This window comes from Labeo rohita, chromosome 3 (assembly GCF_022985175.1).
Source record: "Labeo rohita strain BAU-BD-2019 chromosome 3, IGBB_LRoh.1.0, whole genome shotgun sequence".
Lineage (NCBI taxonomy): Eukaryota > Metazoa > Chordata > Actinopteri > Cypriniformes > Cyprinidae > Labeo > Labeo rohita.
In genome coordinates, this window is record NC_066871.1 from 27663053 (window position 1) to 27688324 (window position 25272).

At 33.5% G+C, this 25272-nt stretch overlaps 4 protein-coding genes across 8 annotated transcripts; 3 read left to right on the forward strand and 1 right to left on the reverse strand.

Moving 5' to 3' along the window:
* Window positions 1-3226: 3226 nt before the first annotated feature.
* LOC127157613 (interferon alpha-13-like) lies at window positions 3227-12278 on the forward strand. Of its 2 annotated transcripts, XM_051100860.1 has the most exons (6): window positions 3227-3578; window positions 3688-3774; window positions 3868-4023; window positions 4234-4323; window positions 4414-4515; window positions 12142-12278. In XM_051100860.1, exons 1-5 carry the CDS (start codon window positions 3453-3455, stop codon window positions 4510-4512), a joined length of 558 nt encoding a protein of 185 aa, XP_050956817.1. In that variant the 5' UTR covers window positions 3227-3452; the 3' UTR covers window positions 4513-4515; window positions 12142-12278. The 2 variants fall into 2 exon arrangements, with proteins under 2 accessions (XP_050956817.1, XP_050956813.1); XM_051100856.1 differs by lacking the exon at window positions 12142-12278 and having other exon boundaries at window positions 4414-4753.
* On the forward strand, window positions 6525-12151 carry LOC127157629 (interferon alpha-13-like). Of its 4 annotated transcripts, XM_051100882.1 has the most exons (6): window positions 10693-10981; window positions 11075-11217; window positions 11313-11399; window positions 11493-11648; window positions 11859-11948; window positions 12039-12151. In XM_051100882.1, exons 2-6 carry the CDS (start codon window positions 11092-11094, stop codon window positions 12135-12137), a joined length of 558 nt encoding a protein of 185 aa, XP_050956839.1. In that variant the 5' UTR covers window positions 10693-10981; window positions 11075-11091; the 3' UTR covers window positions 12138-12151. The 4 variants fall into 4 exon arrangements, with proteins under 4 accessions (XP_050956847.1, XP_050956825.1, XP_050956834.1 ...); XM_051100890.1 differs by lacking the exons at window positions 10693-10981; window positions 11075-11217; window positions 11313-11399; window positions 11493-11648 and adding exons at window positions 6525-7296; window positions 7392-7478; window positions 7572-7727; XM_051100868.1 differs by lacking the exons at window positions 10693-10981; window positions 11075-11217; window positions 11313-11399 and adding exons at window positions 6525-7296; window positions 7392-7478.
* A 3464-nt stretch (window positions 12279-15742) lies between the features above and the next one.
* Window positions 15743-17164, forward strand: LOC127157650 (interferon alpha-13-like). Its single transcript, XM_051100902.1, has 5 exons — window positions 15743-15868; window positions 16000-16086; window positions 16171-16314; window positions 16886-16981; window positions 17072-17164. Exons 1-5 carry the CDS (start codon window positions 15743-15745, stop codon window positions 17162-17164), a joined length of 546 nt encoding a protein of 181 aa, XP_050956859.1.
* Window positions 17165-20448: 3284 nt separating this feature from the next.
* ifnphi2 (interferon phi 2) lies at window positions 20449-21447 on the reverse strand. Its single transcript, XM_051106815.1, has 5 exons — window positions 21319-21447; window positions 21125-21211; window positions 20839-20988; window positions 20644-20742; window positions 20449-20526 (listed from the first exon to the last, which is right to left on the reverse strand). The coding sequence occupies exons 1-5, from the start codon at window positions 21445-21447 to the stop codon at window positions 20449-20451; spliced, it is 543 nt and encodes a 180-aa protein (XP_050962772.1).
* Window positions 21448-25272: the final 3825 nt, after the last annotated feature.

Here is a 25272-nt window from a genome sequence, read left to right on the forward strand (position 1 = left end):
AGCATGAGATAATGATACTGAGTGAATGCTCCTGACGCATATTATACGTCCATCATTTACATTTACTTCAAACGCGCTAAATTCCAGCCTCAGCCCAATCAGAAGTACCAGTACTTACACAGAAACCTATGCAAAGTAGCCAGAAAGAAATGCTCATTTTAAAGAAATACGCCAGATGGATTGAGAGGCTTTTGCATCTGAACTCTTCATATATATAGAATGGGGTCATTTTTATAAATTCAATAATTATTTTCTCTTGTGGACTATATGTAAATGTCTTTTATGTGAAATATCTTATTCAGGTCAGTACTAAATAAAAACTAACATGCATTTTGTATGAACACTCTTATTTTGGTAAAATAATTAACATTTAGCATATTTTGCAAGGTGTATGTACATTTTTTTTTACCTTAAGTGTAGTTTAACTACTTGTAGATTACTTTGATTGCTTTTTACCTAACTCGTTTATCACATTGATTTAAATAGAATAATCCTGTACCATAGTGATCAGTGCTTGAAGTGGAAAAAAAGAAGTTAAGTATTTAAACTTCTAACCCTTCAAGAATTATGTAATGTTTGTTAAACTAGGTTGCTGCTGGAAGAGGTATGACCAGCAGGGGGGTGTTTACTCTGTGGTCTGTGTGGGTCCTAATGTCCCAGTAGAATGACAAGGACGCTGTACTGTAAAAAAAAAATGATGTTAAACCCAGGTCCTGACTCGCTGTGGTCACTAAAAATCCCATGGCACTTCTCGTAAAGAGTAGGGGTGTATCCCAGGGGTGTCCTGGCCAAATTGTCTCAAACAGCCCTTATCAATCAAGGCCTCCAAATGCCACTCTAAAAGCCACTAAAATGGCTTAATCACTCTCTTTCCTCTCCATCTGTAGCTGGTGTGTGGTGAGCGCACTTGCACACTGGTGGTGGCTGAGGAGAGACCCCTCATACGATTGAAAAAACACTTTGGGTGTACAGCAATACACAGTAAAGCACTATATAATTTTCTCATTCATTAATATGAAGGTGAGTTATCAAACTGAAAGCATTACCTACTTTTGACATTAGAGAATTGAATTTAGCTTCAGCATTTGCTGGTGAAAGCTGTGAATTTCCACATTTTGGCAAGATAACGAAGTTCTCTGGAAGAAATCGAAAGTTCTAGTGATTTCACAGCTCTGATAAACATGTTGAGATTTGTATGTTCGAATGACTAAGAACTTCTTGTTTAATCTGAGTCATAAACCTATGTTGATTAGTATTTTATTGATTAAAAGAGGTTTACTCAGAATCAGGAATGTCTGCTTGCTTCTTTCTGATCTTTAGTCTCAGTCTCCCTGAGGCGCTTGGCAGAACCACCAGCACAGTACTTGATTCCTCTTGCTCTCAAATAACCTCACACAGTACTATTTTTAACACTTGGGGAAGTGTTGTGATTTTTTTTATTTTTTTTTTTCTCTCATGATCACTCAGCTTAGTTTGCACATTCTTTTCAGTTCCCTATCCTCATTTTCACTTTCTAAGGTATGATGCCAGTAGGGGTCTCTCCATATACCCATGAGGTTGAAATATACCAGTCGTTGTATTTCACTAGAAGCAAACCAAGAGTAACGATAAATGTTTTTTTCTGCTTGCGTATAAAACCACAACCACAAAGGGCCACGTGTGCAGAGATTGAAACACATAAACCATCATGGGCAAATCCCAGTCTGTTATTGTGGGCACAATTCTTCAGAATTCTTATTCAGCTTTCAGAATATAAAACTGAAGAATGAATAAATCAGATTATAAAGGCCACATGTTGTTTAAAAATAAACAAGTGACATTTACACTATACCTGTTAAAAGTTTTTTTTTATGTTTTAAACTTTTTAATGTTTCTTCTGCTCACCAAGCTTGCATTTATTTGATCCAAAATACACCAAAACAGTAAAAAAAATTACATAAAAGAAACATTTTAAAACAACTGCTGTGTATTTGAATATATTTTAAAATGTAATTTATTCCTGTGATCAAAACTATATTTTCAGCATCATTACTCCAGTCTTCAGTTTCACATGATCCTTCAGAAATTATTCTGTTTCTATTCTATTTCTATTCTTTAATGAATAGAAAGATCCTAAGATCAGCATTTATCTGAAATAAAAAGCTTTTGTAACATTATACACTATACCATTCAAAATGCTATTTCTATTTCTATGCTGTACTTTGGATCAAGTAAATGCAGGTTTGATGAGCAGTAGAGACCTCTGGGATTATCTGGGGGGAAAAATATTAATTCGAAGTATTTAATAATAATATAAACAACCGATTATAGTAGGCTACTTTTAGACTAGTATTAGTTTTACAAGTTAAAGCTAAATATTAAAATGAATAATCTGAGCGTTTGTTACTGTGGTCTGATTTATAACCACAGGCCGAGACCAAAACCAGAGGTAAGAAGCTTGAGACCAGGAATACCAGAGAAAGGATCTATGATTGTCACACATCACACATTTGTTACTGACACCATAAATCACAATGTTACAAGTATATTCTGTGGTTAACCTCCTGATCACACTGTAACATATTTCAGATCCCTTTTTTTCTGCTTCCAAGAGAGTACTGTTTACTTGTTTGTTTGTTTGTTTTTTACATGGCCGCTACACCAAGACACAGAGTTGCTTTAGGGACACAAAAGGGAATTTTTACTCCAGTTTTAGTAAATATGTAATAATCTCAATCTTGAGAGACAAGACAAGCCATAGTTATGAACACAATAGTCTCATGACGTCAGTATTTTACGTTTCGATAAATTGATTGCAAATTATATGAATCATCTTGGATCAGTCTAAAAATGTGTTTGTGTGCAATTATGTCGAGCTAATATGTGACCAAGCTTTAAAAGATTAGTCTAGCACTCATACGTTGTCAACAACCAGTTTGTCTTGAACAAAAACTTGTGTGAACATTTGTTTGTGTTTTTGTTTGTACTTTATCAGCACTCATCTGCCATAATTTATTCATAAATGCAAAGATATCATAAATCTTATAAAAGATAAATTAAAAGCAATAGTTGTGACCTCTAACGCGAGATGATGACACATGGTCTTAGCTGAATATGAACGGTTATACGGGGAAACCGGTCTTCATTTGGGATGCACCTGAATGAAAAACGTTGGCATACCCGCAGAAATCAAACGTCTCGAAAGCGGAGATTCATTTTTATTCAGATCTAAAGAATAAACCACAAATCACGTATTTTTCTTTTCGGTTTGTTAAAATCCAGTATATAAACTGCAGATCTACTATGAGTCTTTTATACAACGACAAATACCGAGTTGTGAAGAATAAACGACAATTTATCAAGGTAAGCGGCCGAATCAGTTTTTTTATTGTAATGAATCTGATTATTTATGGCTTGAAATTGATACAAACTCACATGGTCTCTGATCTTTCGTAGCCTAGGCATCTGTCAGAATGGACCTTCATCGTGTGGCCCTGCTGTGCACCTTTTTCTGCTTTGCGCAGGTGTGGTCAAGGCCAACAAACTGCATCCTTCGTGAGGACTTGCTGAAGAGATCCTACACAGTTATAGAGACTGCGGTGAGAATCATTGCAGAGAATCTTAAGTGGTAAAATTCAGTAATAGTAATAATATATATATATATTCATTAACGAATATAAATTTTAACGAATATAAATTTTGTTTTAGGGGGGGCTTTTCCCTGTGCAGTGCCTGGACGAAAATGTTGTCATACCTTTCCCCCAAAATGCGTTCGAGTCTGACAACACGGATCAGGTACAACCTTATACTGTATTACAATTTTTAATTGAATTTTAATTATTTTACATACATGAACATGTGTTAACTTTTCACTTCTCGTTTCTGAAGGTGACTGGTGTAGAAAAATCTGTTTACCAGACACTTGAGAATATTAACGCACTGTTTGAGAAGTTTGAGGACTACACTGGTCCAGACCAGCGATTTACAGAAAACTGGAATGAGTTTCGAGGCCTCGTGTACCGGCAGATTAAGGAGAGCAAATGCGTAAGAAAACATCAAGCATAATTTTACCTAAGTTAATATTTTATAATAAGTTAATATTTATAATAATTGGCACCGGTCAGTTGTTCTGGAAAACGGCGCCTCAACTGACGAATCAGAACCACGTGTTTGCAGATAGCTGTGTAATATATATGACTTTTAATTCCCTTTAGTATTTATTATTTCATGTTTTCTGGGTCTTGTCAAATACAGATCAAGTCTGAAGCGGCACAGGATTTCCCCAGCAGAGAAGCTTCACTGAAGGTTTACTTCGAGACTATAACCTCAACTCTGAAAGAAAAGGTACGCTTGTGTCTTCAGCCTATAACTTTGTTCATATCTCTTGTGTTGTATAATACATATTCTAATACTGAATGGCATTTTTCTTCGCAGGATTTCAGTTACTGTGCATGGGAAATTGTCAGAAAAGAGATTCTCCACACCTTGAAGTTCGTTCTGGATGTCAACTCCAACGTCAAGTTCTTAAGATAATAAGTCTTAAGAATTCCAAATTTATTTATTTATTTATTTATTTATTTATTTATTTATTTATTGCCTGTTTTTAAATAGGTGTATTGTTTCTAATTACTGTAATGGAAAATAACTCACTTTAACTTTTAAATTACATCACATCTTTTCCATTTCCATTCAGCACTGGACAGTTCACAGCTTAAATACTTTAGCTTAAAGTATTTATATATTAAGATTGATTTTTTTGTTACATTTTACAGTGTTTTTGAATAAAAAAAATGCATTTTGAATACTGACCTTTCAGATCTTGTCTTGTTTTATAAAATCGTTTTATGAGATCTTTGCTGTATTTGACATTTGCTGAAATTAGATTAATTAAGCTTTGAATGAAAGAGACTAATAATGAATGTGATTTAAGGGGGAAGAAAGATGGATGAGAAGTTATGAATACGAAATATTAACATATAAGCTACACCACATGTTGTAAAATAGTAAGGCTGGTATTTAAACTCTCTTTCTCAAAACAGTTGAGTACATTTTTTCAGGATTATTTGATGGATAGAAAGATCCAAAGATCAGCATTTATCTGAAATAAAAAAAGTTTTGTAACATTATACACTATACCATTCAAAAGAGTAAGTATAATTTTTTGTTGTTGTTGTTTTGTTTTGGGAAAGACATTATAGAAATTACTTTTATTTAGCCCAAATGCCTTAAATTGAACAGAATATAAAACTGAAGAATGAATAAATCATATTATAAAAGCAAGATGTTTTTTTAAAAAGTAAACAAGTGACATTTACACTATACCTGTCAAAATTTTTTGAACAGTAAGATCAAATGTTTTTAAATGCAGTTTTATTGAGCAGAAAACATTAATAATTTATTGTTCCACTTTTGACTGGTATAAAAAAAAAAAAAAAAAAAAATAAAAAATTGTAATAATTTTACTATTTAAAATAATTTATTTGAATAATATTACACAAAATGAAATTTATGATGATGATGGTCTATATTTAGCATCTAGTATTACCCTTAAAAAATCATTTTATATGCTGATTTTGTTGAACAGGGAGATGCAGTTCTTCTGAACGTCATCAAAGAAACCTAAAAAAAAATGCTCAAACATAATAATAATAATAATAATAATAATAATACATATTTTTGAGCAGCAAATCAGAATATTGTAGGATTTAAATTTTAGATGGGGCTCAGCAAAAGATTTCTATTTCAGGTAAATGCAGTTCTTCTGAACGTCATCAAAGAAACCTAAAAAAAAATCCGCTCAGCTGTTTTCAACATAATAATAATAATAATAATAATAATAATACATATTTTTTGAGCAGCAAATCAGAATATTTGAAGGATTTCTGAAGGATCATGTGACTAGAGCAATGATGCTAAAAAGTCCACTTTGAAATCACAGGAATAAATTACATTTTAAAATGTATTCAAATATATATATATATATATATATATATATAGCTGTTTTTGCTGTTCTTTGGAATCAAAAAAATGAGCAGAAGAGAATATCTGGGGGGAAAATATGAATTCAAAGTATTTAATAAAAATATAAACAATAGATGATAATAGGCTACTTTTAGACCCGTATTAGTTTTACTTGTTAAAGCTAAATATTAAAATGAATAATCTGAGCATTTGCTATTGTGGCCTGATTTGAGAGGTAAGAGGCTTGAGACCAGGAATACCAGAGAAAGGATCTATGATTGTCACACATCACACATTTGTTACTGACACCATAAATCACAATGTTACAAGTATATTCTGTGGTTAACCTCCTGATCACACTGTAACATATTTCAGATCCCTTTTTTCTGCTTCCAAGAGAGTACTGTTTACTTGTTTGTTTGTTTGTTTGTTTGTTTTTACATGGCCGCTACACCAAGACACAGAGTTGCTTTAGGGACACAAAAGGGAATTTTTACTCCAGTTTTAGTAAATATGTAATAATCTCAATCTTGAGAGACAAGACAAGCTATAGTTATGAACGCAATAGTCTCATGACGTCAGTATTTTACGTTTCGATAAATTGATTGCAAATTATATGAATCATCTTGGATCAATCTGAAAATGTGTTTGTGTGCAATTATGTCGAACTAATCTGTGTAGCTCAAAGATTATCAGCACTCATCTGCCATAATTTATTCATATTCGCTGGAATGTATTTGTTTGTTTGGTTTTGTTTGTACCTTGGGCTCTTAGAAAGATATCATAAATCAAAAGATATCATAATATCAAAAATTAAAAGCAATAGTTGTGACCTCTAACGCGAGATGATGACACATGGTCTTAGCTGAATATGAACGGTTATAAGGGGAAACCGGTCTTCATTTGGGATGCACCTGAATGAAAAACGTTGGCATACCCGCAGAATTCAAACGTCTCGAAAGCGGAGATTCATTTTTATTCAGATCTAAAGAATAAACCACGAATCACGTATTTTTCTTTTCGGTTTGTAAAAATCCAGTATATAAACTGCAGATCTACTATGAGTCTTTTATACAACGACAAATACCGAGTTGTGAAGAATAAACGACAATTTATCAAGGTAAGCGGCCGAATCAGTTTTTTTATTGTAATGAATCTGATTATTTATGGCTTGAAATTGATACAAACTCACATGGTCTCTGATCTTTCGTAGCCTAGGCATCTGTCAGAATGGACCTTCATCGTGTGGCCCTGCTGTGCACCTTTTTCTGCTTTGCGCAGGTGTGGTCAAGGCCAACAAACTGCATCCTTCGTGAGGACTTGCTGAAGAGATCCTACACAGTTATAGAGACTGCGGTGAGAATCATTGCAGAGAATCTTAAGTGGTAAAATTCAGTAATAGTAATAATATATATATATATATTCATTAACGAATATAAATTTTGTTTTAGGGGGGGCTTTTCCCTGTGCAGTGCCTGGACGAAAATGTTGTCATACCTTTCCCCCAAAATGCGTTCGAGTCTGACAACACGGATCAGGTACAACCTTATACTGTATTACAATTTTTAATTGAATTTTAATTATTTTACATACATGAACATGTGTTAACTTTTCACCTCTCGTTTCTGAAGGTGACTGGTGTAGAAAAATCTGTTTACCAGACACTTGAGAATATTAACGCACTGTTTGAGAAGTTTGAGGACTACACTGGTCCAGACCAGCGATTTACAGAAAACTGGAATGAGTTTCGAGGCCTCGTGTACCGGCAGATTAAGGAGAGCAAATGCGTAAGAAAACATCAAGCATAATTTTACCTAAGTTAATATTTTATAATAAGTTAATATTTATAATAATTGGCACCGGTCAGTTGTTCTGGAAAACGGCGCCTCAACTGACGAATCAGAACCACGTGTTTGCAGATAGCTGTGTAATATATATGACTTTTAATTCCCTTTAGTATTTATTATTTCATGTTTTCTGGGTCTTGTCAAATACAGATCAAGTCTGAAGCGGCACAGGATTTCCCCAGCAGAGAAGCTTCACTGAAGGTTTACTTCGAGACTATAACCTCAACTCTGAAAGAAAAGGTACGCTTGTGTCTTCAGCCTATAACTTTGTTCATATCTCTTGTGTTGTATAATACATATTCTAATACTGAATGGCATTTTTCTTCGCAGGATTTCAGTTACTGTGCATGGGAAATTGTCAGAAAAGAGATTCTCCACACCTTGAAGTTCATTCTGGATGTCAACTCCAACGTCAAGTTCTTAAGATAATAAGTCTTAAGAATTCCAAATATTTATTTATTTATTTATTTATTTATTTATTTATTTATTTATTTATTTATTTATTTATTTATTGTCTGTTTTTTAAATAGGTGTATTGTTTCTAATTACTGTAATGGAAAATACATTAGCTTAAAGTATTTATATATTAAGATTGATTTTTTTTTGTTACATTTTACAGTGTTTTTGAATAAAAAAATGCATTTTGAATACTGACCTTTTTAGATCTTGTCTTGTTTTATAAAATCATTTTATGAGATCTTTGCTGTACTTGATTTTTTTGAAATTACAGCTTTGAATTAATAATGAATGTGATTTGAAGAAAGATGGAAAAGTTATGCGAAATATTAACATATAAGCTGCACCACATGTTGTAAAATAGTAAGGCTGGTATTTAAACTCTCTTTCTCAAAACAGTTGAGTACATTTTTTCAGGATTATTTGATGGATAGAAAGATCCAAAGATCAGCATTTATCTGAAATAAAAAAAGTTTTGTAACATTATACACTATACCATTCAAAAGGGTGAGTATAATTTTTTTGTTGTTGTTGTTTTGTTTTGGGAAAGACATTATAGAAATTACTTTTATTTAGCCCGAATGCTTTAAATTGACTAAAAGTGATGATAAAGACATTTATGATGTTACAAAAGATTTTTGTTTACAACATAATAATAAATGTTTTTTGAGCAGCAAATCAAAATAGTAGAAGGCTTTCTGAAGGATCATGTGACTGGAGTAATGATGATAAAAATTCAGCTTTGAAGTCACAGGAATAAATTACATCTTAAAATATATTAAAATAGAAAAGAGTTATTTTAAATAGCAAAAATATTTCAAACTTTTACTGCTTTTGCTGTACTTTGGATCAAATAAATGCAGGATTATTGAGCAGAAAACATTAAAAATCTTATTGTTCAAAAAACGTTTGACTGGTTATACATTTTATGAAAGCCATAAAAATTTGTAATAATATCTGTTTAAATTATTTATTAAAAATGTACACAATAGATAAAGATAAAGATGAAGATGATGATAATTATGATGATGATGGTCTACGTTTAGACAAGTATTAGTTATATTTGTGAACAGGGAGATTGTAGGATTTTAATTTTAGGGGGCTCAGCCCACAATGAGGGTATAATAAAACAACTATTATGTATGTGTATGTATATATATATATATATATATAAAGTGTTGGGGCTTCAGTATTCAAAATGCATTTTTTTATTCAAAAAATGAATGGAAATGGAAATGATGTGATGCAATTTAAAAGTAAAAGTGATTTATTTCTGTTACAGTAATTAGAAACAATACACCTATTTAAAAAACAGACAATATATCTGTCTATCTATCTATCTAGATAGATAGATAGATAGATAGATATTGATAATTTTTTTTTATTCTTGTGTATAAAACCACAACCACAAAGGGCCACATGTGCAAAGATTAAAACAGACATAAACCATCTTGGGCAAATCCCAGTCTGTTATTGTGGGCACAATTCTTCAGAATTCTTATTCAGCTTTCAGAATATAAAACTGAAGAATGAATAAATCATATTATAAAAGCAACATGTTTTTTTAAAAAATAAACAAGTGACATTTACACTATACCTGTCAAAAGTTTTTGAACAGTAAGATTTATGTTTTTAAAGTAGTTTCTTCTGCTCACCAAGCTTGTATTTATTTGATCCAAAATACACACACACAAAAACGAAAATTACATATTTTTACTATTTAAAATAACTGCTTTCTATTTGAATATATTTTAAAATGTAATGTATTCCTGTGATCAAAACTACTTTTTCAGCATCATTACTCCAGTCTACAGTGTCTCAGACCCTTAAAAAATCATTTTAATATGCTGATTTGCTGTTCAAGAAACATTCTTTATTATTATTATTATAGGAAGAAATGATAGAAATTAATACTTTTATTTAGCAAGGATGCTTTAAATTAATCAAAAGTGATAATAAAGACATTCATACTGTTACAAAAGATTTCTATTTCAGGTAAATGCAGTTCTTCTGAACGTCATCAAAGAAACCTAAAAAAAAAAAAAAATCCGCTCAGCTGTTTTCAACATAATAATAATAATAATAATAATAATAATAATAATAATAATAATAATAATATTTTTTTGAGCAGCAAATCAGAATATTAGAAGGATTTCTCAAGGATCATGTGACTAGAGCAATGATGCTAAAAAGTCCACTTTGAAATCACAGGAATAAATTACATTTTAAAATATGTTCAAACAGAAAACAGTTTTTTTAAATAGTAACATATATATATATAGCTGTTTTTGCTGTTCTAATCTGTGTAGCTCAAAGATTATCAGCACTCATCTGCCATAATTTATTCATATTCGCTGGAATGTATTTGTTTGGTTTTGTTTGTACCTTGGGCTCTTAGAAAGATATCATAAATCTTTTATAAGAATAATTAAAAGCAATAGTTGTGACCTCTAACGCGAGATGATGACACATGGTCTTAGCTGAATATGAACGGTTATAAGGGGAAACCGGTCTTCATTTGGGATGCACCTGAATGAAAAACGTTGGCATACCCGCAGAAATCAAACGTCTCGAAAGCGGAGATTCATTTTTATTCAGATCTAAAGAATAAACCACAAATCACGTATTTTTCTTTTCGGTTTGTTTGTAAAATCCAGTATATAAACTGCAGATCTACTATGAGTCTTTTATACAACGACAAATACCGAGTTGTGAAGAATAAACGACAATTTATCAAGGTAAGCGGCCGAATCAGTTTTTTTATTGTAATGAATCTGATTATTTATGGCTTGAAATTGATACAAACTCACATGGTCTCTGATCTTTCGTAGCCTAGGCATCTGTCAGAATGGACCTTCATCGTGTGGCCCTGCTGTGCACCTTTTTCTGCTTTGCGCAGGTGTGGTCAAGGCCAACAAACTGCATCCTTCGTGAGGACTTGCTGAAGAGATCCTACACAGTTATAGAGACTGCGGTGAGAATCATTGCAGAGAATCTTAAGTGGTAAAATTCAGTAATAGTATATATATATATATATATATTCATTAACGAATATAAATTTTGTTTTAGGGGGGGCTTTTCCCTGTGCAGTGCCTGGACGAAAATGTTGTCATACCTTTCCCCCAAAATGCGTTCGAGTCTGACAACACGGATCAGGTACAACCTTATACTGTATTACAATTTTTAATTGAATTTTAATTATTTTACATACATGAACATGTGTTAACTTTTCACCTCTCGTTTCTGAAGGTGACTGGTGTAGAAAAATCTGTTTACCAGACACTTGAGAATATTAACGCACTGTTTGAGAAGTTTGAGGACTACACTGGTCCAGACCAGCGATTTACAGAAAACTGGAATGAGTTTCGAGGCCTCGTGTACCGGCAGATTAAGGAGAGCAAATGCGTAAGAAAACATCAAGCATAATTTTACCTAAGTTAATATTTTATAATAAGTTAATATTTATAATAATTGGCACCGGTCAGTTGTTCTGGAAAACGGCGCCTCAACTGACGAATCAGAACCACGTGTTTGCAGATAGCTGTGTAATATATATGACTTTTAATTCCCTTTAGTATTTATTATTTCATGTTTTCTGGGTCTTGTCAAATACAGATCAAGTCTGAAGCGGCACAGGATTTCCCCAGCAGAGAAGCTTCACTGAAGGTTTACTTCGAGACTATAACCTCAACTCTGAAAGAAAAGGTACGCTTGTGTCTTCAGCCTATAACTTTGTTCATATCTCTTGTGTTGTATAATACATATTCTAATACTGAATGGCATTTTTCTTCGCAGGATTTCAGTTACTGTGCATGGGAAATTGTCAGAAAAGAGATTCTCCACACCTTGAAGTTCATTCTGGATGTCAACTCCAACGTCAAGTTCTTAAGATAATAAGTCTTAAGAATTCCAAATGCTTATTTATTTATTTATTTATTTATTTATTTATTTATTTATTTATTTATTTATTTATTTATTGTCTGTTTTTTAAATAGGTGTATTGTTTCTAATTACTGTAATGGAAAATACTTTAGCTTAAAGTATTTATATATTAAGATTGATTTTTTTGTTACATTTTACAGTGTTTTTGAATAAAAAAATGCATTTTGAATACTGACCTTTCAGATCTTGTCTTGTTTTATAAAATCGTTTTATGAGATCTTTGCTGTATTTGACATTTGCTGAAATTAGCTTAATTAAGCTTTGAATGAAAGAGACTAATAATGAATGTGATTTAAGGGGGAAGAAAGATGGATGAGAAGTTATGAATACGAAATATTAACATATAAGCTACACCACATGTTGTAAAATAGTAAGGCTGGTATTTAAACTCTTTCTCAAACCTGTGACCTTACACATTGATAATTTATGACTCTGTGTGCTGTTTTTTCCAGCAGAAGCTATTTCTACTTTTAGCATACATTATGATTTGCTGTTTAAGAAACATTTTTATTATTAAAGATATTTAAAACAGCTGAGTACATTTTTTCAGGATTATTTGATGGATAGAAAGATCCAAAGATCAGCATTTATCTGAAATAAAAAAGTTTTGTAACATTATACACTATACCATTCAAAAGAGTGAGTATAATTTTTTTTTTTTTTTTTTTTTGGGAAAGACATTATAGAAATTACTTTTATTTAGCCCGAATGCTTTAAATTGACTAAAAGTGATGATAAGACATTTATGATGTTACAAAAGATTTTTGTTTACAACGTAATAATAAATGTTTTTTGAGCAGCAAATCAAAATAGTAGAAGGCTTTCTGAAGGATCATGTGACTGGAGTAATGATGATAAAAATTCAGCTTTGAAGTCACAGGAATAAATTACATCTTAAAATATATTAAAATAGAAAAGAGTTATTTTAAATAGCAAAAATATTTCAAACTTTTACTGTTTTTGCTGTACTTTGGATCAAATAAATGCAGGATTATTGAGAAGAAAACATTAATAATCTTATTGTTCAAAAACGTTTGACTGGTATATGTTATACATTTTATGAAAGCCATAAAAAATTGTAATAATATCTATTAATTAAAATTATTTATTAATAATATACACATATATATATATATATTTGATTTGAGAGGTAAGAGGCTTGAGACCAGGAATACCAGAGAAAGGATCTATGATTGTCACACATCACACATTTGTTACTGACACCATAAACCACAAATATACAGTGTTACAAGCATATTCATGAATCTTTTATAAGAATAATTAAAAGCAATAGTTGTGACCTCTAATGCGAGATGATGACACATGGTCTTAGCTGAATATGAACGGTTATAAGGGGAAATCGGTCTTAATTTGGGATGCACTTGAATGAAAAACGTTGGCATACCCGCAGAAATCAAACGTCTCGAAAGCGAAACTTCATCAAACATTTTCATTCATTTGTAAAGAATAAACCTCAAATCACGTCTTTCACTTTTCAGTTTGTTTGTAAAATCCAGTATATAAACTGCAGATCTACTATGAGTCTTTTATACAACGACAAATACCGAGTTGTGAAGAATAAACGACAATTTATCAAGGTAAGCGGTCGAATCAGTGGCTTATTGTAATGAATCTGATTATTTCTGGATTGAAATTGATACAAACTCACATGGTCTCTGATCTTTCGTAGCCTAATTGACTAAAAGTGATGATAAAGACATTTATGATGTTACAAAAGATTTTTGTTTCAGATAAATGCTGTTCTTCTGCACTTTCTATTAATTTAGGAAACCTGAAAAAAAATCTACTCTGCTGTTTTCAACATAATAATAATAAATGATTTTTGAGCAGCAAATCAAAATATTAGAATGATTTCTGAAGGATCATGTGACTGGAGTAATGATGATAAAAAATCAGCTTTGAAGTCACAGGAATAAAATACATCTTAAAATATATTCAAATAGAAAATAATTATTAATTAGTAAAAATATTTCAAACTTTTACTGTTTTTGCTGTACTTTGGATCAAATAAATGCAGGATTGGTGAGTAGAAGACACTTAAAAAAAACCTTTAAAATCTTACTGTTCAAAAGCTTTTTACAGGTATATGTTATACATTTTACAAAAGCCATAAAAAATTAGATACAGATACAGATATTATAACAGTCTATCGATAAACACATACCTTGTCCTCTGTCTCTCGCTCTGCGCCTCCGCGGTCTTGTGGGGTCTGTGGACTGAAGAACGCGCTGAAAGACGGGGTGGAGCTGATCTAAGTCTGACATTTTCGTATGGCATTTAAAGGGACGATCACGAATTCGTGTACAGTTTATGAAGCTAATCGCAACACGTAGGGAGGCTGAGTAGTCATTTTTAGGGGTGCTATATTAAAATAAATAATCTGAGCATTTACTGTGGTCTGATTTATAACCACAGGACGAGACCAAAACCAAAGTTAAGAGGCTTGAGACCAGGAAGGATCTATGATTGTCTCACATCACACATTTGTTACTGACCAGAAATCAGTAACAAATGTGTGATGTGAACGTATTTCAAATCCTCCTTTTCTGCTTCCAAGAGAGTACTGTTTGTTTGTTTTTTATTTATTTATTTTTGTTACACGGCTGCAACATCAGGACACAGTTGCTTTAGGTACACACAAGGAATTTGTACTCCAGTTTTTAGCAAATATGTATTTATCGCAATCGTAAGAGACTGTAAAATAAAAGTCATAGTTATGAACACAATAGTCTCATGACAGTTCGTCAGTATTTTCCGATTCGATTAATTGATTACGAATCATATGAATCATCTTGGATCAGTCTGAAAATGTTTTAACAAAAACGTATTGTATGCTATTTTTGTCGGGCTGATCTGTGACCAAGCCTTCGGATATGCCACTCGAATAGTAGAAAAATAGCTTAGTTGTCAACAACCAGTTCTGTCTTGAACAAAAACTTGTGTGAACATGCCACCACGTCAGTCAGATGTAGTGTTTTGTAGCTTAAACGTTATCAGCACTCATCTGCCATAATTTATTCATATTCGCTGGAATGTATTTGTTTGTTTGGTTTTGATTGTACCTTGGGCTCTTAGATACCACACAGCCGAAATCTTATGTAAGATTAATTAAAAGCAATAGTTGTGACCCCTAACACGAGACTATGACACATGGTCTTAGCTGAATATGAACGGTTATAAGGGGAAACCGGTCTTCATTTGGGATCCACTTGAATGAAAGACACGTCGGCACATCCTCAGAAATCAAACGTCTCGAAAGCGAAATTTCATCAAACATCTTCATTCATTTGTAAAGAATAAACCACAAATCACGTATTTCACTTTTCAGATTGTTTGTAAAATCCAGTATATAAACTGCAGATCTACTATGAGTCTTTTATACAACGACAAATACCGAGTTGTGAAGAATAAACGACAAGTTATCAAGGTAAGCGGCCGAATCAGTTTTTTTATTGTAATGAATCTGATTATTTATGGCTTGAAATTGATACAAACTCACTGGTCTCTGATCTTTCGTAGCCTAGGCATCTGTCAGAATGGACCTTCATCGTGTGGCCCTGCTGTGCACCTTTTTCTGCTTTGCGCAGGTGTGGTCAAGGCCAACAAACTGCATCCTTCGTGAGGACTTGCTGAAGAGATCCTACACAGTTATAGAGACTGCGGTGAGAATCTTAAGTGGTAAAATTCAGTAATAGTAATATATATATATATATATATTTATATACACACACACATATATATATGTGTGTATGTATGTATATATATTCATTAACGAATCTAAATTTTGTTTTAGGGGGGGCTTTTCCCTGTGCAGTGCCTGGACGAAAATGTTGTCATACCTTTCCCGCAAAATGCGTTCGAGTTTGACACCTCGGATCAGGTACAATCTTTGAATAATTTAATTTCAATTATTTGCTTGACTTTTGTGCATGTGTTTACGTTACGTCACCTCTTGTTTCTGAAGGTTACTGGTGTAGAAAAAGCTATTTACCAGACACTTGAGAATATTGACGCACTGTTTGAGAGCTACAGCGATCCAGACCGGGAAGCAGAAAAGTGGAATGAGTTTCGAGGACTCGTGTACCGGCAGATAGTGGACAGCAAATGCGTAAGAAAACATCAAACTTAAAACTTTCCTGCGTTATTATCTTAAACTTTAGATATCTTGTCTGCGTTCAAATTATACGTGTGATTAAATTATAAAAAGGGGGAAAGTATTAAGTTGATCTGGAAACAAACACGGTAGGCCTAATTAAATATTAGCAATCTGCAACTGAAGTAAATTGTCTTTATTTTTTCTTTCTCTCATCCAGCTCTTTGAGTCTTTTGTAGGTTTGTAGTTCATCAGAGCAATCTCTTTAACTGGAATTCCATATCTTCTAATATCAAAAGTACTAATGAAATCCTCTGACGCCGTTTTAACCGTTCTGAGACGCCTGAAGTGCCAATTAGCTACTGCGTGCGTTTATATAAAGAGAGAGAGCTGAGTGGAAAGAGACATGGAAGTAGCACCGGTCACTTTTCCTGGACAACGACCAGTGCCCAGAAATGTTTGACCGCTTGTGCCTCAATTGACGAATCAGAACCACGCATTTCCAGATTGCTATGTAATATGTATATGACTTGTAATGCCCTTTTGTATTCAGTATTTCATGTTTTCTGGGTCTTGTCAAATACAGATCATGAACAAGTCTGAAGCGGCACAGGATTTCCCCAGCAGAGAAGCTTCACTGAAGGTTTACTTCAAGACTATAACCTCAACTCTGAAAGAAAAGGTACGCTTGTGTCTTCAGCCTATAATTTTGTTCATATCTCTTGTGTGATATAATAAACATTCTAATACAGAATGCCATTTCTCTATGCAGGATTTCAGTTACTGCGCATGGGAAATTGTCAGGAAAGAGATTCTCTGCACCTTGAAGTTCATACTGGATCACAACTCCGACATCATTTTATAAGTTTGTTGGCATTCGGATTATAATTCTGAATGCGTATTTATTTATTTATTTATTTGTTTGTTTGTTTGTTTGTTTGTTTACATATTTATTTATATATATTTATTTATATAGGTGTAATGTTTCTACCCTAACGAAAATAACTCACTTTCACTTTTGAATTGCATCACATCATTTCCATTTCCATTTCCATTCAGCACTGGACAGTTGAGAGTTTGATCTTGGAGAAAGGGCTGGCGCATCTCCAGATGCCACGGTCTTTTCCCGGGAGATGCCGCTGTAGATACCACGGCTACAGCGGTATCTCTAGATGCCTAGACATTTTAAAACGCTTGACGTGGCTTAATGCATTAAACCAGACAAGTAGATATGAGCCTGTAATACTAAACACGTTTTATATGCGTTAAACCACGTTAAGCGTATCCCTTATGGGAAGAAAACGCTTTACGCGTAATTGAACGTGTTGCGTTCTTATTCTGGATTTATCTGCTTAACTGTGTGCTTTATTAATAATGTGTTTATTGTGTTTGGTCTTTTAAAAACACCGTTCTAATGCATTAAGCCACGTTAAGCGTTTTAAAATGTCCCGGCATCTAGAGATGCCGCTGTAGCCGTGGTATGCCGCTGTAGCGGCACCTGCCGGGAAAAGACCGTGGCATCTGGAGAGGCCGCCGAAAGTGCTGCTGCGAAATGTAGATGCCGCATTTTGCGCCAACCCCTGCTGGAAGCTTGAAGTATTCATATATTGAGATTGAACCTTTGTTACATTTTACAATGTTTTTGTAATTTCTGAATAAAATGCATTTTGAATACTAACCTCTCAGATCTTGTCTTGTTTTATAATACCTTGTTTTATGAGATTTTTGCTATATTTGACATTTGGTGAAATTAGCTTTGAGTTTTGAGTGAAAGAGACTAATTATAAATGTGATTTAAGGAGGAAGAAAGATGGATGAGAAGTTGAATATGAATATGAAATATTAACATATAGGCTACACCACGTTGTAAAATAGTAAGGCTGATATTTAAACTCCATCTTTCTTTCTCAAACCTGTGACCTTACACACTGATGATGTGACCTCTCACATTTATGACTCTGTGCGCTGTTTGTTCCAGCAGAAGCTATTTCTACTTTTAGCAGAAATTATGAAACGAGAACCTAATAGACCTTTTCTAGCGATCACGCTTTTAACCACATTTCCTGTTTGTACATTGCTGCAAAACAACATCCTGTTTTTTTCTATTTCTATGTCTAGAACAAATGCAAATTTGTTGTACTGTGCAGCATGACATCGTAATATTATGCATTGCATTAGTCACAAATACAGCATTTGAATGTTCAATAATCCTGTCTTCATATATTTAAGATTTCTTTCTTTTTTATTGTTTATTTGTTTGTATTGTATTGTAAGCATCAAGATGTCATTTTGAAGGGATAGTTCACCCAAAAAATGAAAATTACTGTTGTGGAGAAAAGTTTTCTCTGTCTTGCAAAGTAATGTTAAGGAGGCAGAGATTCAGTCAAAAATAGACTTTAATGCAAGAAGACAACAAAGCCGAGATGCCTCCAGAACATCTGAATTGTTCTGTGTCCAGTATACCACCTTTGTAGGCTACATTTATGTTATTAGTCACTGTCCTATGAGCGTACAGATAACTTGTTGATACGTCATCGCTAATACTTTCCCACAGTTATTTATGAGTTTTCATAATGCTTTCTTTCATTGTAGAAAACCACCTGCGAAGATAACCACTTTCCGGGTGCCCAAGGTTGCAAGACATATTTTAATGAGCTGTCAGGATTTTAATGAGATGTACACGCATTATCTAGTTCTGCACTATCACGTCCTGTAGTATCTCCCTTCTCCGGTACTTCTGTCTGTACACACAGCCACGTAGGCCATGAGGCCTACACAGTCAGTTAGTTTGGCCTTGAGGCCTTCAGATGCACCTGGCTCACATATGAGAAAAACTAACTTTTACAAACATAGAAACTATCTTCTTCAATTGTTTTATATAGAATACATACAATATTTCATCATTAAAAATATTTGACAAAAGTCATATACACCTAGGATGCCTTGGACACCTAGGATGAGTAAATCATGGGCTGGTTTTCATTTTTGGGTGAACTATTCTTTTAAGAAGGACCTATAACTCTCAGTGTCACTGGAAAATATTGCACCAGTTGTCACTGTCTAATTGTTATGTGGCTTTAAGCAAACTTGGACTGTTCTAGCTTTTTAAGTGTTATAAAAAGAAGAGCTTATGAAGGATTGTTCACAGACATGAAACTGAAACTTTAAATGTTTTTCTTTCTACCCAGCTGTGGTAGTCGCTGTCAAACATGTATGTTGTGAGATTAGTAAACTCAGAGAACTAAAGAACAGGAATGTAAATGTGAAGTCAAGTTCCAAGGCTGTAAATGCTGAGCTTCTCTGTTTTGTGTAAATGGCTGTCAGTGAGGACAAACATAGCTATCTGTCTTCTTTTTTATGTAAAAATATCATATTATTGTTTGGGCCAAAATAAATTATAAATTAAAATAAAAAGTGACATGTTGCCCCAGTTTGACACTTGACACATTTATAAAAAAATATTTTTGTTCTGAAAAACTTTTTAGCAACACACTGGGCCTCATATGATAAAAATAGCAATCAAACAATCACTCAGTCAATCAATACTGAAAATAACACCATCATTTTTGCACGCACATATGTGACCCTGGACCACAAAACCAGTCATAAGGGTCTTTTTTTAAATTGATTTGTGGTTTGTTTGGATAGGACAATATTTCGCCCAGATACAACTATTTGAAAAAATCTGGAATCTGAGGGTGAACATTTTTATTTTTATTTTATAATTTTTTTTTTTTTTTTTTTTTTGAGAAAATCGAGAAGTTGAGAAGTTGTCCAAATGAAGTTCTTAGCAATGCATATTACTATTTATAAATTAAGTTTTGATATATTTACAGTTGGAGATTTACAAAATATCTTCATAGAACATGATCTTTATTATATATCCTAATGATTTTTGCCATAAAAATATATAGTTATGTAAATATATTTACAACATGCTTGTAAATGTAAATTATACTCAGAGATATGCACTTCAGTGTCTTCAGTTTTATTGAGTGTTCAGTATAGTCATCTTACATAGTCATTATCATAATTCCAAAAATGAATCAATCAGGTAAATAAATAAATAAATAAATAAATAAACAGATAAATAAATAAATAAATAAATAAATAGTCTACGAAAACATAATAATCAATATTTTAACTGAATTATTTAAGTTTAAGCATAAGTTCAAGAACATGCAGGAGCTCTTTTCGAACCATCTCCCAGGCGCAGACACTGTAGTCCTGAAGGAGAAAAAAGACAGTAATTTATTATAGGCTATGGGCTTGAATGACAGTACTTTGTTAAGTGTGCTTTGTAGACCATATTTTATGAATGCTGAACAATGAGGTCTAGTGTACCTTGTTTCTGAGGAGAGTGGCCAGTTTATCAAAGTAGGTTTTCAGTGCATCTTCCCTTGTGGGAAAATCATCCACGGGTCGCTGCTTTCTCTCCATAATCTATACACGGATGAGACATATGAGACAGTTACAGACATGTTTTTATATATTAATCTACAAAATCATATTTTAAAAATAAATGTTTTATTCCCTTACACATTTGTAGTCGTAAATTACGATGCGATAAACTATGTTTTGGAGGTGCTCCACTTTCTTCTGGTTCCAGGATTCTGGATGACTATCGTTAGCAAACAGGTAGTCAATGTGCTCCATGATTTTATACTTTGCCTTTGCTACACCAATGTTCTGCAAAGTAAACATATAACATAGAAAACATACATTCTGGGTTCCATCAAGTATTATTCAACAGACACATTTACACAATAATACGGCTAATATGCATGGAATGACTAGTCTAGATGTTGATGTCTTGCTAGTTCACCTGATTGGAGTCATTTGATTGCAGCGCAGATTTCGGGAAGGTTATTCTGACGTTTTCTCTCAAGCATTCACGAGGAAAAAGACCTCCCTATAAGGTAAGAGCAGAACATAGGTTTATATAATCTAAACCTAGGTATATAATCTAAACATGTACAACAGGTAAAGGAATGAAAATCAACCGAAAAAAAAACTTACCATATTCTCAAGCAGACTGTGAGATCTTTTCACGAGGTCCCGCCGCAGTGTGCAGTTCGTTGGCATTGAACAAATTTGGGCGAAGAAAAGAAATGGACACAGCAAAGCGATAATTTTACAAAGTGCCATTATATTTATATGAGACCAGAAAGCAAAACGATTAGAAGAATTATGTTTAAAGTCAAAAATGTAAAAGAGCTGTAAAATAGCACTCGGTCACAAACGGTGTTGACACCTCCTAAAAATCTCCTGATATTGCTGAAGACATGGATGGCAATGGTCCGTTTTATACTAAAACTGAGTGATGAATGGAAAGAGTGTTATCATCTCTGGATTTTTTGTAAACCGCAGCGCACTCGCTTTGCAGTTTTCCTCTGCACATCTCTCGCTCCTTTGCTGTGGTTAATGAGGATGTGGTATCTATCTATGTATCTATGTATCTATCTATCTATCTATCTATCTATCTATCTATCTATCTATATATATTTAATCAGAGTTGAGAAAAGTTGATCAGTAGCAACAGAAGTTCATCTTATGTTCTACAAAGTTTGACAGCCAGAAAGTGTCCATGATGTTTATTTTGAACAATATTTCTATTGTTTGATATTCTGAAACCTGCCGAACGCTTTGTTGGAAAACGCTTTGTTGATTGTGCTATAATTCTTTAAAATGAATGTCATGTTTTGATATGTTATGCATTTTTGTTAAATAATGGATATAATATTTTTTGTTAGACAAGTATACACAACACTATGTCCTTATATCTAAGTAATCTTACGTATTTCATCAAGAAAACGATAATTAGTGTCGGCTATTTATGAATTAGATATTTGGATATCAGTATTATTGCCATCTTCGGTTTCTAATGGGTTAACCTTAAACACACAAAAACCGTAAAATGGGAGAAAGTTCACATTGAGTTTCACATTGAAGAAAAAGTGACCGAGGGAAGATACTGACACCGCGCTCTCGCTTGAATGACTAAATTATGTTACTATAAATGTCTTTTTGTTTTAAGGTATTTTTATTACATGGATTAAATATTGGCCAGGATCTGTCATCATTATCAGGGGACCGCAGGGTGGTAGATTACGTGCGGCTCAGTGCAATTTTCACTTTTCGCTTGCAACTCGAAATAAGTTGCCGGGCAAGTCCCAGTTCTTTCTAAGAATGAACGGTTGATTTTTCGTTCTTTCATTAAGCTGTTAAGAGAAAATCATTTTCTCAGACAGTTGGAAAGCGAAGCATCCATTCGAGGTGTTGCACCAACTCACATCATAAGCGTATCATAGCTGCCATTGCCCTACCGCAAGCAGAGTTCACCTCCTACACTCACAGACCACACGAGGATTTACACCGAGGTACTCGAGCTCTATGAATTCAGCTCTGTCGAGTCAGCGCGTGTGGCAGGTTGTGTTCCACTCAAAACTAATAATGAGTGTGCGCTATATTAATAATACCCACACCGTCATCATTATTAGCGGAATATTCCGTCTTCACCGCTGTTCACGTATGAAGCGCAGTTATCTGAAATTTGCTATTAGCTATAGCCTCTGGGAGTACCATTGTGTGCATCATTATGGAACTGAGACCGACACCAATTGTTTTAAAACAAACTAAAATTTTCCCTTCAGTGCATCATCATCATTATCATCATCGTCATGGAATTGTACGAACCGAGGGCAGTTACAATAGTTGAGCCCGTTGTATGAGACAAACAGTAAAACGATCAAAGACATAAAGATTGAGTTGTTGAAATGCATTTTCAGAGAAATCTTTTGAATTGGGTGGTGAGCCTACAGTACTGACAAGAATCGCAATATGTGACTGAACTTTAAAGGGCTGTGGTGTCACTGAATAAACAGGCCTGAGCATTGTATGTTTTAAAGTCAAAGCCTGGCCCCGGTGCATTTATATGAATGTAGCCCTGAAGATAAACATTTCGATGGCATTTTAACTTCATCTTGCTTCCATATAATGCCTGATCAAGCAGCGTTTATGAGCGCAGCGCTGCTTTGTGTACAGAGGAAACCGCTATATTTTTGCACTTCCATAAGCCAAACTGCTGTTTTTGTTCAGACCAACGCCGAACTCCACACATATTTTACGCAGCATGTGACAACTGTGAATCAGTGGATAGCTAATATGCCTTCTAAATATTCTAACAATTAGGCCTAAGTCAATCATATATATGTGTGGAATTAATATAATAATTAATACTTTTGACTTTTCCTAAACATGGTTTTGAGGCTAAAATGTTACAGTTTTATAAACCTTTTTGTTGTTGTGAAAACCTGTATATGAATTCATCATGAATTAATACAATTCTGCAGATACCTTGTGAACATATGGAAACAAAGAAAAGAAAACGACAGCGGAAATAAGATGGTGAATGGTTGGTATTTAATTCAGCCAAAAGAGTCGTGTAGTGCGGTCGATTGTAGGACGTACAATGGTGAAAAACTAAATAAATTAGTTATTTTTTCCTCTTTGTTTCTAGTGCATGTATTTTTTCTACTGCTGTTGTTAATAAATATTTAAATAATATTTCTCTTTCTAGGTTTATCTCCTCAATCTTTATCTTTTAAATTAATCTTATAGCCGTACACTCCTGCATCACATATATTATATGCAACACTAAAAAATACTGGGTTAAATATGGACAAACCCGGCAATTTGGTTCTTTTGAAATATCGAACATATTAATAAATGTTCATTTCCAACCTATTCTTGGTTCATTGTAGGCAAGACATTTTTTAAGCAATAGTTTCGTCAAATAAAACTGCCCACAAAGTTGGGTCAAAACAACACAATCGCTGGGTTTATCCATATTTCAGCCAAAGCTGGGTCGTTGTTAACTCAGGATTTTTAAGAGTGAATATAAAACTACTCTTTTATGTCTTAATAGACTCCATGTTTTCATTAAAAAAAAAACAACAACAACACATCTTTACACATTTTTGTCAGAACTAAATAATGACCTGTAGTGTTGTACATTACATGTGTTCTTAATTTGGGTGAGTATTGTGGTCATTTAAGGGTTGTAAATCTATAGCTCAAGTAAAGCCCGCCAGTCAACTTAAAACGTAATTTCCCATCAACAAAATTTGGACCGGCTAGTAACTGGAAATCCACTAGCCGCAGTGGCTGGTGAGCAAAAAAGTTATTGTCATATATACGTTTACATACACACTAGGGCTGTTCAGAAAGTATCCAGCCATGTCATATGAAAAATGCGAGATGAGACAGACGGCCACTGTGGCAACTATGGGCAACTGGTGAATTTCAGCTTCATCACGACAGTGCGCCCACCCATGCATTACACTCTTAAAAATAAAGGTGCTTTAAAAAGTTCTTCACAGCGATGCCATAGAAAAAACATTTTTGGTTTGGTTTTGGTTCAAAGAACCATGCTGGTCATTTTCATTAGAATTAGATTTTTATTCATATCTCGACTGCTCCTACTGAAAATTCATTTAAAAAAAATTCAGTCATCATTAACTACATCGCTTATTTCGTTCCAATGACTTTGTTTGTTCTGTGGAACAAACGACAAGATGTTTCAGATGTTTTTGACTTCAACTGTACTGAGAAAAAAGCCATTCTCTCCAAATATCGTTGTGTCTCACAGAAGAAATGTTATGCCCCAGATATGACTTTGGCGCCCCCCTTTGAGAAGAGCCTCTTTGTGATTCCCATGAAGCATTTGCATTATAGAAATCTGTAAATGAGGGGAGAGGAATCCTTTTTGAAATAGCATTTCTTTTGTAAGACATCTCTGAAGAAATATATAAAAGAGGTGAAACAGGTGAAGTACAAGGAATTGTAAACTGTACTTACTAGTACTGATGTGTTCAAATGAAATGAATTTAGAAAAGATTGGAAAACACCTCAAGCAGTTTCAATGAATCATTTTTATTTGAAAGTACAAAATATTTTATGACAATTAGAGGA

Coding starts and splice junctions, on each gene's coding strand:
- LOC127157629 (XM_051100890.1), top strand. CDS start 7,171: ATGGACCTTCATCGTGTGGCCCTGCTGTGCACCTTTTTCTGCTTTGCG. Junction 7,297..7,391: donor ACACAGTTATAGAGACTGCG/GTGAGAATCATT, acceptor ATTTTGTTTTAG/GGGGGGCTTTTCCCTGTGCA. Junction 7,479..7,571: donor AGTCTGACAACACGGATCAG/GTACAACCTTAT, acceptor TCGTTTCTGAAG/GTGACTGGTGTAGAAAAATC.
- LOC127157650 (XM_051100902.1), top strand. CDS start 15,743: ATGGACCTTCATCGTGTGGCCCTGCTGTGCACCTTTTTCTGCTTTGCG. Junction 15,869..15,999: donor ACACAGTTATAGAGACTGCG/GTGAGAATCTTA, acceptor ATTTTGTTTTAG/GGGGGGCTTTTCCCTGTGCA. Junction 16,982..17,071: donor CCTCAACTCTGAAAGAAAAG/GTACGCTTGTGT, acceptor TTCTCTATGCAG/GATTTCAGTTACTGCGCATG.
- ifnphi2 (XM_051106815.1), bottom strand. CDS start 21,447: ATGGCACTTTGTAAAATTATCGCTTTGCTGTGTCCATTTCTTTTCTTC. Junction 21,212..21,318: donor ACAGTCTGCTTGAGAATATG/GTAAGTTTTTTT, acceptor CTTACCTTATAG/GGAGGTCTTTTTCCTCGTGA. Junction 20,743..20,838: donor TAATTTACGACTACAAATGT/GTAAGGGAATAA, acceptor ATCCGTGTATAG/ATTATGGAGAGAAAGCAGCG.
- LOC127157613 (XM_051100860.1), top strand. CDS start 3,453: ATGGACCTTCATCGTGTGGCCCTGCTGTGCACCTTTTTCTGCTTTGCG. Junction 3,579..3,687: donor ACACAGTTATAGAGACTGCG/GTGAGAATCATT, acceptor ATTTTGTTTTAG/GGGGGGCTTTTCCCTGTGCA. Junction 3,775..3,867: donor AGTCTGACAACACGGATCAG/GTACAACCTTAT, acceptor TCGTTTCTGAAG/GTGACTGGTGTAGAAAAATC.